The following is a 13,130-nucleotide window of genomic DNA, read 5'->3' as shown; positions in this document are numbered from 1 at the left end:
ATTTCAGGCCAGTCTCTGATAATAATATTTGTATTGCTTTGTTTAGTACTTTTCGCAGGAGTTTTTGGATGTGACCGGCGTTCTTTCAATTTTCCTAATATTTTTATATCAAACGCTTTCCGACGGCTTCCTCGTTAGTATAGTCTTGAGTATCCCCGCCTGTCACGCGGGAGACCGGGGTTCAATTCATCGACGGGGAGAAAAAATGGATGATGGATAACTCGTTCATATAAATATGCCACTTTTTCGCAAACAATATGTTAGCGTGATTTTAAAAATTGATTCGTTTCGATTAATTCGCTTTCATTATGTATTTGGAAGCTATTTAGTTCAATTCAATTTCAGGCCAGTCTCTGATAATAATATTTGTATTGCTTTGTTTAGTACTTTTCGCTCGAGGATTTGGATGTGACCGGCGTACTTTCAATTTTCTTAATATTTTTATATCAAACGCTTTCCGACGGCTTCCTCGTTAGTATAGTGGTGAGTATCCCCGCCTTTCCCCATTATGTATTTGGAAGCGATTTAGTTTGATTCAATTTCAGGCCAGTCTCTGTTAATAATATTTGTATTGCCTTGTTTAGTACTTTTCGCTCGAGGATTTGGATGTGACCGGCGTACTTTCAATTTTCTTAATATTTTTATATCAAACGCTTTCCGACGGCTTCCTATTTAGTATAGTGGTGAGTATCCCCGCCTGTCACGCGGGAGACCGGGGTTCGATTCCCCGACGGGTAGATACTCTCTCACATAATTATGCCACTTTTTCGCAAACAATATGTTAGCATGATTGTAAAAATTGATTTGTTTCGATTAATTAGCTTTCATTATGTATTTGGGAGCGATTTAGTTAGATTCAATTCCAGGCCAGTCTCTGATAATAATATTTGTATTGCTTTGTTTAGTACTTTTCGCTCGAGGATTTGGATGTGACCGGCGTACTTTCAATTTTCTTAATATTTCTATATCAAACGCTTTCCGACGGCTTCCTATTTAGTATAGTGGTGAGTATCCCCGCCTGTCACGCGGGAGACCGGGGTTCGATTCACCGACGGGGAGAACTCTTTTTCAAATGGATGATAGATAATCTTCTCACATAATTATTCCACTTTTTCGCAAAAGATATGTTAGCATGATTGTAAAAATTGAATCGTTTCGAATAATTAGCTTTTATTATGTATTTGGAAGCGATTAAGTTCAATTCAATTTCAGGCCAGTCTCTGGTAATAATATTTGAATTGCTTTGTTTAGTACTTTTCGCTCGAGGATTTGGATGTGACCGGCGTTCTTTCAATTTTCTTAATATTTTTATATCAAACGCTTCCCGATGGCTTCCTCGTTAGTATAGTCGTGGCATATGTTAGCATGATTGTAAAAATTGAAACGTTTCGAATAATTAGCTTTTATTATGTATTTGGAAGCGATTAAGTTCAATTCAATTTCAGGCCAGTCTCTGGTAATAATATTTGAATTGCTTTGTTTAGTACTTTTCGCTCGAGGATTTGGATGTGACCGGCGTTCTTTCAATTTTCTTAATATTTTTATATCAAACGCTTCCCGATGGCTTCCTCGTTAGTATAGTCGTGGCATATGTTAGCATGATTGTAAAAATTGAAACGTTTCGAATAATTAGCTTTTATTATGTATTTGGAAGCGATTCAGTTCAATTCAATTTCAGGCCAGTCTCTGTTTGTCGGCGATAGAAGTTTCTTTTCAGTTGATAATATTTTGAACGCTGTTCCCTTTGTGTTCCGACCTGCTAATTTTTATCGATAATTGCTTTTCTGTTTTGACGCGAGTTTCGCGGGCTTTACTGCATCTGACGTGTCACGCGTGGCTCTTGCATCTCGACTTTACGCGTCGTAGGACGTTCTTGTTTAATCTTGTTATGATGTTAGTGGTGTGGTTTCGCATTATCCGCTTCATTGACTTAGCGTGTGTGTGGGTTTTGGTCTCGTTAGGTAGACCTGTGGTGAAGGTATCGTAACCGGGGCCCCATATGACCATCGTCGTCATTTATTGCTTTTTAGTTCATGTATTTTATATTTCATTCTTATTAACTGCTTTCTAAATTTAGTTGCTATTTTTATGCCAATAACGTTATCGTTCACGTTTCCTGTCAGTTTCTTGTCGATTTAGGCCTTTGGAGCGTTATCATATGTAAGTTTATTTTCTATTAACTTCTGGTTATGCATTTTCTTTCCGCCCTCAGCTTGTGATTGTTTATTGATTATTTCATTTTATTTACAGTCAACCGTTTTACAATAAACGCGTATGACATGGAACATCTGTGTGCCTAAATCTGACAAAGTTGAATATGACGCATTTGTTGAAGAAGTCAAATACTAAAGAATCTGAAGCAACAGTGGCTTCATTGTCGACATTTACGGAAGAAGGCGACTCTGCAGCTGACGAAACGTTTGAGGGCTTGCCATCCTTAACCACGCTTAGACAAAAGCGTATCAACACAGAGACTGAGTTTGAATCATTGTTGACCAAAAGTCGAAATTTGATAAACGAGAAGGCTCGAAGATCGCAGCTGGCATGCCTAAAAACAGAGTTACATTTTAAACTGGCCGCCTATAATCAAATTGTATCGAACACATTACCTCAAATTCGCAACGCAGAGTCGAAAGCTGCTTTCGAAGAATGCGTTCAGAAAGTGATATCTGAAGTTGAAGGTATGAACGATGAAATTGATAGTTAAATCGACCGTGAACCTGAAATATCGTGCGTGGCTCCTGACGAAGGGAACTCTCAGATTTCAAGTGAAAGGATGGAAGAGGACAGCGATAATACAATAAATCTCCAGCCAGCGTGCGCCAAGCAGTCCGGTGGTGAAATGGGGGCGGCGACTGACCAACTTCGAGAATCTAGAGCACGAGAACACGACGATCGCCGAGAGACACCAACTCTTTTAAAGAGTCCCTTTATGAGCCACAGGTTCAATAACTTTGACGAACACGACGTGTTACAATCAACTCGAAGAAAAAGTGCCCGCTTCGAACCAGAGACTTTTACCGCGTCAGATAAACGTCGTGAATATACGATTTCTTACACTCCAAGACATTACCAAAATCCTTCACCAGCAAACCAAATGCCGTTGCCAGACCAATCGGTAGACTCCTGGATCGATAATCTCCAACCAAATCAAGCAGGATCCAGAACGGTAAATGATAACATTTCTCTAGCTGAGCAAACGTGTTTATCTTTGAGTTTAAATTCTAAAATGTGGGCTGAGCATCATTTGCCGCCGGTACAAATAAGTCCGTTTGATGGGAGTGCTATAAACTGGCCTAATTTCATTGAATTGTTTTATGAAAATGTTCATTCACGGTTAGACTATGATGGTCAACGCATGGTGAGATTGTCCGCGTATTTGTCGGGTTCGGCGAAGCGTCGTGTTGAGGGATTAGGTACCGCCGGTAGTCATTACATACTGGTTTTAAAGGAATTAAAACGCCGCTACGGACAGCCGGTACTGATCGCACGGGCGGTGCTTGACCGAGTTGTAAATGAAAACGTATGTCGCCTCTTTCGGCCGATAGATTGCTAAATTTTCACTCAGACGTGCGTGACTGCGTGGTGAATCTCAAAAAGATGTGTTATTTGGCTGACATCAGTAGCGTCGAGAATGTAAGAAGGGTTTCAAGCCGGATTCCTCAAGAACTGAACTCGAGTTGGAATAAATTTGTTGTAGGTTTTATTCACAAAAACTCTAATCCGACATTAATTGACTTTGAGCAATGGTTGTGGGAAAGAACTGAAGAAATCGCCAATCCTTTTTCTCCAGATGTTACTTGCAATGTGATCAATAGAACTGATTTAACTGACCACGAGATACCCAGAAGCGCTCGTCGCCGATTTCCGACTCCATTTTCAACGTTATCAAACTTGGAATCCGATTATACGTCATATAGTGACGCATCACGTTGTCAATTCTGCAATGCTCGCCATTCTTTGAGAAGTTGTGAGACGTTTTTCGGTGCGACCGATTATGTAAAACGTAACTTTGTTGTAGATTACAGACTTTGCTTTAAATGTCTTGAACCGGGCCATCGTGCATTTATGTGTAGATGTGATGTCGAGTGTAGTATATGCAATGGGAAACATCACAAATGTATTCATGGAATTCGCATGTTTGAAAGCGTCCCAAGACCAATAAACCGACAGGGTATAAACAATGCGGTGTCTGTAACAACTAGAGTTCAATTTCAGTTGCTGCCTGTTCTGGTTAGAGGAGCTAATGGACGCTCCGAGTATACAGTTGCTTTGCTTGATTCGGCAAGTCAGGTCTCTCTCATTCATCCCAAACTTAAAACCAAATTGGATTTGCGTGGACGTCGTAAAAGGCTCATGTTAACCACGCTCGGAGGAACTGGGGTCTTGCATGACTCGGAAGCGGTCGAACTTTTTGTGCGTGACAAATTAAATCCCGACGGCGAAGAACTGCATCTAAAGTCAGTTTTCGTATGTGGCACCAGAATTCCCCACCCTGAAAGAAGTCATAAAGATTTTGAAACCTTCCATCATTTACGTGGATTATCACTTTCTGACATTAGAGAAAACGAAGTTATGTTGCTCATAGGTGCGGACCATCCAATTGCCCACTTTCAACTTGAAAGACGTGTAGGGGGAGACAATGAACTGATTGCAATAAGAACACCACTCGGATGGACTTTGCTAGGCGCAAACAAACGCGCTTGTGAAGACGATTTAATTCATGCTAATTGTCATTTATTACACGATGATTACAATATCTTGCAACACCAAGTTAAGCAATTTTCGAGTACGGAAGCGATGGTAATGAGCTACAACACGAAGCGCGCCGAATCTGTGGAAGATCGCGTGGCTGCGAATGTGAATAGAGCTAAAACGTCTATTGTTGATGGGCATTATAAAGTCGGCTTTCTGTGGCGTCGCGATACTTCCATTATGTCGGAGAACAGTCTTATTGCCCGTACGAGATGTAGGAATCCGAAAAAACGACTGTTGGAAAATGACGGTCTGAGAGATGTGTACTGCACCTCTATGAGCAAAAACATCAAACGTGATTGGGTGCGAGAGCTGACTGTTAAAGAACGTGATACTTTGGGTCCTCGAACTTGGTATCTTCCTCATCATGGAGTTGAGAATCCAAATAAACCTGGCAAGATACGAATAGTTTTTGACGCCGCGGATACATATTGTGGAATCGGTTTGAATAATCAGATATATTCGGGACCTGATCTCATTAAGAATCTGATTGGAGTTTTATTGCGCTTCAGAACAAGATTGATTGCATTAAATGCTGATATTGAAGGCATGTATCACATGGTGCGTCTACCACAGTCGGACACGGATTCAGTCAGATTTTTCTTGCAAGGAAATCTGAGATCCACAACCCCGCCTGATGTGTATCAATTTCTAGTGAGAATATTTGGTGTGGTCGACTCGCTATACGTTGCAAAAACCGCGCTAGATAACACCGGGCAATTTTCAATGGAAGCAGTAGAAACGGTTTTTAGGGATTGCTACATAGACGATTTGCTTTCATCAGAATGTAATGGTGACTCCGCTTTTTCCGACGCTCAAGAAAATTCTAATATATTAGCAAGCAGGAGTTTTCGATTGAAAAAATGGCTTTCAAATTTCAAAACATTATTGTCGAAATTTAACACAGGGGATTGTCGTAATCCTGACGTTGAATCAAATTTTGATTGTGCCCAGTTATAAGGCGCTGGGACTTCATTGGAACACTAATGACGGCGATTTCTACATTGTTTACAAAGATGATTTGAAATGGGACAAAAACTTAGATAACCTCAGGAAGAATGCTCGGGAAGAGTGGACCGATTCATTAAAACAATTGACTAATTTCCATGTGCCTAGACAATATTTAGGCGCCTCGAAAACCGCTATTTATGAGATTTGCGATGCGTCTGAACAAGCTTACGTCGCAGTGGCTCACTTGCGTGCCAAGAAATGTCAGTGTGTGAATTATAGTTTGTCGATGGCCAAATCAATTGTTTCTCCGATGAAATTTATGTCCGTTTCCAAATTAGAGCTGCAAAGTGCTTTATTAGCCGCGCCCGATATTATAAACAGTCGTCCTTTTCTATTAGCGACAACGTACGTGATCCAGCTCCCCTCACGCCTAAATACACCTTTGGATCAACAGCGCATCAGAGAAGATGGAGACAAACCGAAGCAATTTCGAATCGCTTTTGGGAGCGCTGGCGACGAACGTATGTACCAATGCTGATGACTCGAACAAAGTGGAAAAAAGAGGAATTTATTGATGGTGATATCGTAATTGCTGTAGATGACGACGTGCCAAGAAGACGTTGGTTACTAGGAAGAGTTACTTTTAACCGTGTGTGTGTAACTACCGTCAAAACAGCAGGTGTGGAAATAACCAGACTGGTGACGAAACTATGCCTCCTGGAAAATGAATAACCCCTTGGAGGGTTATTGGGGGCGGCTGTGTCGGCGATAGAAGTTTCTTTTCAGTTGATAATATTTTGAACGCTGTTTTTCTTTGTGTTCCGACCTGCTAATTTTTATCGATAATTGCTGTTCTGTTTTGACGCGATTTTCGCGGGCTTTACTGCATCTGACGTGTCACGCGTGGCTCTTGCATCTCGACTTTACGCGTCGTAGGACGTTCTTGTTTAATCTTGTTATGATGTTAGTGGTGTGGTTTCGCATTATCCGCTTTATTGACTTAGCGTGTGGGTGGGTTTTGGTCTCGTTAGGTAGACCTGTGGTGAAGGTATCGTAACCGGGGCCCCATATGACCATCGTCGTCATTTATTGCTTTAATTGTTCATGTATTTTATATTTCATTCTTATTAACTGCTTTCTAAATTTAGTTGCTATTTTTATGCCAATAACGTTATCGTTCACGTTTCCTGTCAGTTTCTTGTCGATTTAGGCCTTTGGAGCGTTATCATATGTAAGTTTATTTTCTATTAACTTCTGGTTATGCATTTTCTTTCCGCCCTCAGCTTGTGATTGTTTATTGATTATTTCATTTTATTTACAGTCAACCGTTTTACAATAAACGCGTATGACATGGAACATCTGTGTGCCTAAATCTGACACTGGTAATAATATTTGTATTGCTTTGTTTAGTACTTTTCGCTCGAGAATTTGGATGTGATCGGCGTTCTTTCTATTTTGTTAATATTTTTATGTCAAAGTCTTTCCGACGGCTTCCTCGTTAGTATTGTGGCGTGTATCCCCGCCTGTCACGCGGGAGACCGGGGTTCGATTCCCCGATGGGGAGAACTGTTTTCCCAAAGCAGTTAATAGATAACTCTTTCATATAATTTTGCCACTTTTTCGCAAACAATATGTTAGCATGATTGTAAAAATTGATTTGTTTCGATTAATTAGCTTTTAATATGTATTTGGAAGCGATTAAGTTCAATTCAATTTCAGGCCAGTCTCTGGTAATAATATTTGAATTGCTTTGTTTAGTACTTTTCGCTCGAGGATTTGGATGTGACCGGCGTACTTTAAATTTTTTTAATATTTTTATATCAAACGCTTTCCGACGGCTTCCTCGTTAGTATAGTGGTGAGTATCCCCGCCTGTCACGCGGGAGACCGGGGTTCGATTTCCCGACGGGGAGAGCTCTTTTTCAAATGGATGATAGATACTCTCTCACATAATTATGCCACTTTTTCGCAAAAGATATGTTAGCATGATTGTAAAAATTATATCGTTTCGAATAATTAGCTTTTAATATGTATTTTGAAGCGATCAAATTCAATTCAATTTCAGGCCAGTCTCTGGTAATAATATTTGTATTGCTTTGTTTAGTACTTTTCGTTCAAGGATTTGGATGTGAACGGCGTACTTTCAATTTTCTTAATATTTTTATATCAAACGCTTTCCGACGGCTTCCTCGTTAGTATAGTGGTGAGTATCCCCGCCTCACATAATTATGCCATTTTTTACCAAACAATATGTTAGCATGATTGTAAAAATTGATTAGTTTCGATTAATTAGCTTTCATTATGTATTTGGAAGCGATTTAGTTTGATTCAATTTCAGGCCAGTCTCTGGTAATAATATTTGTATTGCTTTGTTTAGTACTTTTCGTTCGAGGATTTAGATGTGTCCGGCGTACTTTCAATTTTCTTAATATTTTTATATCAAACGCTTTCCGACGGCTTCCTCGTTTGTATAGTCGTGAGTATCCCCGCCTGTCACGCGGGAGACCGGGGTTCGATTCCCCGACGGGGAGAACTGTTTTCCAAAAGCAGTTAATGAAGATAACTCGTTCATATAATTTTGCCACTTTTTTGCAAACAATATTTTAGCATGGTTGTAAAAATTGAATCGTTTCGATTAAATAGCTATGGTTATGTATTTGGAAGCGATTTAGTTTAATTCAATTTCAGGCCAGTCTCTGATAATAATATTTGTATTGCTTTGTTTAGTACTTTTGGCTCGGGGGTTTGGATGTGACCGGCGTACTTTCAAATTTCTTACTGTTTTTATATCAAACGCTTTCCGATGGCTTCCTCGTTAGTATAGTCTTGAGTATCCCCGCCTGTCACGCGGGAGACCGGGGTTCAATTCATCGACGGGGAGAAAAAATGAATGATAGATAACTCGTTCATATAATAAGCCACTTTTTCGCAAACAATATGTTAGCGTGATTTTAAAAATTGATTCGTTTCGATTTATTCGCTTTCATTATGTATTTGGAAGCTATTTAGTTCAATTCAATTTCAGGCCAGTCTCTGATAATAATATTTGTATTTCTTTGTTCATTACTTTTCGCTCGAGGATTTGGATGTGACCGGCGTACTTTCAATTTTCTTAATATTTTTATATCAAACGCTTTCCGACGGCTTCCTCGTTAGTATAGTGGTGAGTATCCCCGCCTATCCCCATTATGTATTTGGAAGCGATTTAGTTTGATTCAATTTCAGGTCAGTCTCTGATAATAATATTTGTATCGCTTTGTTTAGTACTTTTTGCAAGAGGATTTGGATGTGACCGGCGTACTTTCAATTTTCTTAATATTTTTATATCAAACGCTTTCCGACGGCTTCCTCGTTAGTATAGTGGTGAGTATCCCCGCCTGTCACGCGGGAGACCGGGGTTCGATTTCCCGACGGGGAGAGCTCTTTTTCAAATGGATGATAGATACTCTCTCACATAATTATGCCACTTTTTCGCAAAAGATATGTTAGCATGATTGTAAAAATTATATCGTTTCGAATAATTAGCTTTTAATATGTATTTGGAAGCGATTAAGTTCAATTCAATTTCAGGCCAGTCTCTGGTAATAATATTTGAATTGCTTTGTTTAGTACTTTTCGCTCGAGGATTTGGATGTGACCGGCGTACTTTCAATTTTCTTAATATTTTTATATCAAACGCTTTCCGACGGCTTCCTCGTTAGTATAGTGGTGAGTATCCCCGCCTGTCACGCGGGAGACCGGGGTTCGATTCCCCGACGGGGAGAACTCTTTTTCAAATGGATGATAGATAATAATTATTCCACTTTTTCGCAAACAATATGTTAGCATGATTGTAAAAATTGATTTGTTTCGGTTAATTAGCTTTCATTATGTATTTGGAAGCGATTTAGTTTAATTCAATTTCAGGCCAGTCTCTCTCATAATAATATTTGTATTGCTTTGTTTAGTACTTTTCGCTCGAGGATTTGGATGTGACCGGCGTACTTGAAATTTTCCTAATATTTTTATACCAAACGCTTTCCGACGGCTTCCTCGTTAGTATAGTGGTGAGTATCCCCGCCTGTCACGCGGGAGACCGGGGTTCGATTCCCCGAGGGGGAGAACTGATTTTCCAAAGTAGTTAATGAAGATAACTCGTTCATATAATTTTGCCACTTTTTCGCAAACAATATTTTAGAATGGTTGTAAAAATTGAATCGTTTCGATTAATTAGCTATGGTTATGTATTTGGAAGTGATTTAGTTTAATTCAATTTCAGGCCAGTCTCTGGTAATAATATTTGTATTAATTTGTTTAGTACTTTTGGCTCGAGGGTTTGGATGTGACCGGCGTACTTTCAATTTTCTTAATATTTTTATATCAAACGCTTTCCGATGGCTTCCTCGTTAGTATAGTCTTAAGTATTCCCGCCTGTCACGCGGGAGACCGGAGTTCAATTCATCGACGGGGAGAAAAAATGGATGATAGATAACTCGTTCATATAAATATGCCACTTTTTCGCAAACAATATGTTAGCGTGATTTTAAAAATTGATTCGTTTCGATTAATTCGCTTTCATTATGTATTTCGAAGCGATTTAGTTCAATTCAATTTCAGGCCAGTCTCTGGTAATAATATTTGTATTGCTTTGTTTAGTACTTTTCGCTCGAGGATTTGTATGTGACCGGGTTCTTTCAATTTTCTTAATATTATTATATCAAACGCTTTCCGACGGCTTCCTCGTTAGTATAGTGGTGAGTATCCCCGCCTGTCACGCGGGAAACCGGGGTTCGATTCCCCGACAATGAGAACTCTTTTTCAAATGGATGATAGATAATCTCAAATAATTATTCCACTTTTTCGCAAAAGATATGGTAGCATGATTGTAAAAATTGATTCGTTTCGATTAATTCGCTTTCATTATGTATTTGGAAGCGATTTAGTTCAATTCAATTTCAGGCCAGTCTCTGGTAATAATATTTGTATTGCTTTGTTTAGTACTTTTCGTTCAAGGATTTGGATGTGAACGGCGTACTTTCAATTTTCTTAATATTTTAATATCAAACGCTTTCCGACGGCTTCCTCGTTAGTATAGTGTTGAGTATCCCCGCCTCACATAATTATGCCATTTTTTCGCAAACAATATGTTAGCATGATTGTAAAAATTGATTAGTTTCGATTAATTAGATTTCATTATGTATTTGGAAGCGATTTAGTTTGATTCAATTTCAGGCCAGTCTCTGGTAAGAATATTTGTATTGCTTTGTTTAGTACTTTTCGTTCGAGGATTTAGATGTGTCCGGCGTACTTTCAATTTTCTTAATATTTTTATATCAAACGCTTTCCGACGGCTTCCTCGTTTGTATAGTCGTGAGTATCCCCGCCTGTCACGCGGGAGACCGGGGTTCGATTCCCCGACGGGGAGAACTGTTTTCCAAAAGCAGTTAATGAAGATAACTCGTTCATATAATTTTGCCACTTTTTTGCAAACAATATTTTAGCATGGTTGTAAAAATTGAATCGTTTCGATTAAATAGCTATGGTTATGTATTTGGAAGCGATTTAGTTTAATTCAATTTCAGGCCAGTCTCTGGTAATAATATTTGTATTAATTTGTTTAGTACTTTTGGCTCGAGGGTTTGGATGTGACCGGTGTACTTTCAATTTCCTTACTGTTTTTATATCAAACGCTTTCCGATGGCTTCCTCGTTAGTATAGTGGTGAGTATCCCCGCCTGTCACGTGGGAGACCGGGGTTCGATTCCCCGACGGGGAGATCTCTTTTTCAAATGAATGATAGATACTCTCTCACATAATTATGCCACTTTTTCGCAAACAATATGTTAGCATGATTGTAAAAATTGATTTGTTTCGATTAATTAGCTTTCATTATGTATTTGGAAGCGATTTAGTTTGATTCAATTTCAGGCCAGTCTCTGGTAATAATATTTGTATTAATTTGTTTAGTACTTTTGGCTCGAGGGTTTGGATGTGACCGGTGTACTTTCAATTTCCTTACTGTTTTTATATCAAACGCTTTCCGATGGCTTCCTCGTTAGTATTGTCTTGAGTATCCCCGCCTGTCACGCGGGAGACCGGGGTTCAATTCCTCGACGGGGAGAAAAAATGGATGATAGATAACTCGTTCATATAAATATGCCACTTTTTCGCAAACAATATGTTAGCGTGATTTTAAAAATTGATTCGTTTCGATTAATTCGCTTTCATTATGTATTTGGAAGCTATTTAGTTCAATTCAATTTCAGGCCAGTCTCTGATAATAATATTTGTATTGCTTTGTTTAGTACTTTTCGTTCGAGGATTTGGATGTGACCGGCGTACTTTCAATTTTCTTAATATTTTTATATCAAACCCTTTCCAACGGCTTCCTCGTTAGTATAGTGGTGAGTATCCCCGCCTGTCACGCGGGAGACCGGGGTTCGATTCCCCGACGGGGAGAACTCTTTTTCAAATGGATGATAGATACTCTCTCACATGATTATGCCACTTTTTAGCAAAAGATATGTTAGCATGATTGTAAAAATTGAATCGTTTCGAATAATTAGCTTTTATTATGTATTTGGAAGCGATTAAATTCAACTCAATTTCAGGCCAGTCTCTGGTAATAATATTTTAATTGCTTTGTTTAGTACTTTTCGCAGGAGTTTATGGATGTGACCGGCGTTCTTTCAATTTTCTTAATATTTTTATATCAAACGCTTTCCGACGGCTTCCTCGTTAGTATAGTGGTGAGTATCCCCGCTTGTCACGCGGGAGACCGGGGTTCGATTCCCCGACGGGGAGAACTCTTTTTCAAATGGATGATAGATACTCTCTCACATAATTATGCCACTTTTTCGCAAAAGATATGTTAGCATGATTGTAAAAATTAAATCGTTTCGAATAATTAGCTTTTATTATGTATTTGGAAGCGATTAGGTTCAATTCAATTTTAGGCCAGTCTCTGGTAATAATATTTGAATTGCTTTGTTTAGTACTTTTCGCTCGAGGATTTGGATGTGATCGGCGTACTTTCAATTTTCTTAATATTTTTATATCAAACGCTTTCCGACGGCTTCCTCGTTAGTATAGTGGTGAGTATCCCCGCCTGTCACGTGGGAGACCGGGGTTCGATTCCCCGACGGGGAGATCTCTTTTTCAAATGAATGATAAATACTCTCTCACATAATTATGCCACTTTTTCGCAAACAATATGTTAGCATGATTGTAAAAATTGATTTGTTTCGATTAATTAGCTTTCATTATGTATTTGGAAGCGATTTAGTTTGATTCAATTTCAGGCCAGTCTCTGGTAATAATATTTGTATTGCTTTGTTTAGTACTTTTCGTTCAAGGATTTGGATGTGAACGGCGTACTTTCAATTTTCTTAATATTTTTATATCAAACGCTTTCCGACGGCTTCCTCGTTAGTATAGTGGTGAGTAT

At 39.0% G+C, this 13,130-nt stretch overlaps 1 protein-coding gene and 5 non-coding genes across 6 annotated transcripts; all 6 read left to right on the top strand.

The window, feature by feature from the left end:
- The first annotated feature begins 3,600 nt into the window (after window positions 1-3,600).
- On the top strand, window positions 3,601-5,715 carry LOC144425081 (uncharacterized). The gene has a single exon (XM_078114351.1). It carries the CDS (start codon window positions 3,601-3,603, stop codon window positions 5,713-5,715), a length of 2,115 nt encoding a protein of 704 aa, XP_077970477.1.
- A 3,681-nt stretch (window positions 5,716-9,396) lies between these two features.
- On the top strand, window positions 9,397-9,468 carry Trnad-guc (transfer RNA aspartic acid (anticodon GUC)). Its single transcript has one exon. It is a non-coding gene; the product is annotated as a tRNA-Asp (tRNA).
- Window positions 9,469-11,387: 1,919 nt separating this feature from the next.
- On the top strand, window positions 11,388-11,459 carry Trnad-guc (transfer RNA aspartic acid (anticodon GUC)). The gene has a single exon. It is a non-coding gene; the product is annotated as a tRNA-Asp (tRNA).
- A 611-nt stretch (window positions 11,460-12,070) lies between these two features.
- On the top strand, window positions 12,071-12,142 carry Trnad-guc (transfer RNA aspartic acid (anticodon GUC)). Its single transcript has one exon. It is a non-coding gene; the product is annotated as a tRNA-Asp (tRNA).
- Window positions 12,143-12,415: 273 nt separating this feature from the next.
- On the top strand, window positions 12,416-12,487 carry Trnad-guc (transfer RNA aspartic acid (anticodon GUC)). The gene has a single exon. It is a non-coding gene; the product is annotated as a tRNA-Asp (tRNA).
- Window positions 12,488-12,760: 273 nt separating this feature from the next.
- Window positions 12,761-12,832, top strand: Trnad-guc (transfer RNA aspartic acid (anticodon GUC)). The gene has a single exon. It is a non-coding gene; the product is annotated as a tRNA-Asp (tRNA).
- Window positions 12,833-13,130: the final 298 nt, after the last annotated feature.

The sequence above is a fragment of the Styela clava genome, chromosome 7 (assembly GCF_964204865.1).
Source record: "Styela clava chromosome 7, kaStyClav1.hap1.2, whole genome shotgun sequence".
NCBI lineage: Eukaryota > Metazoa > Chordata > Ascidiacea > Stolidobranchia > Styelidae > Styela > Styela clava.
This window is presented reverse-complemented; position numbering and strand designations above follow the sequence as displayed.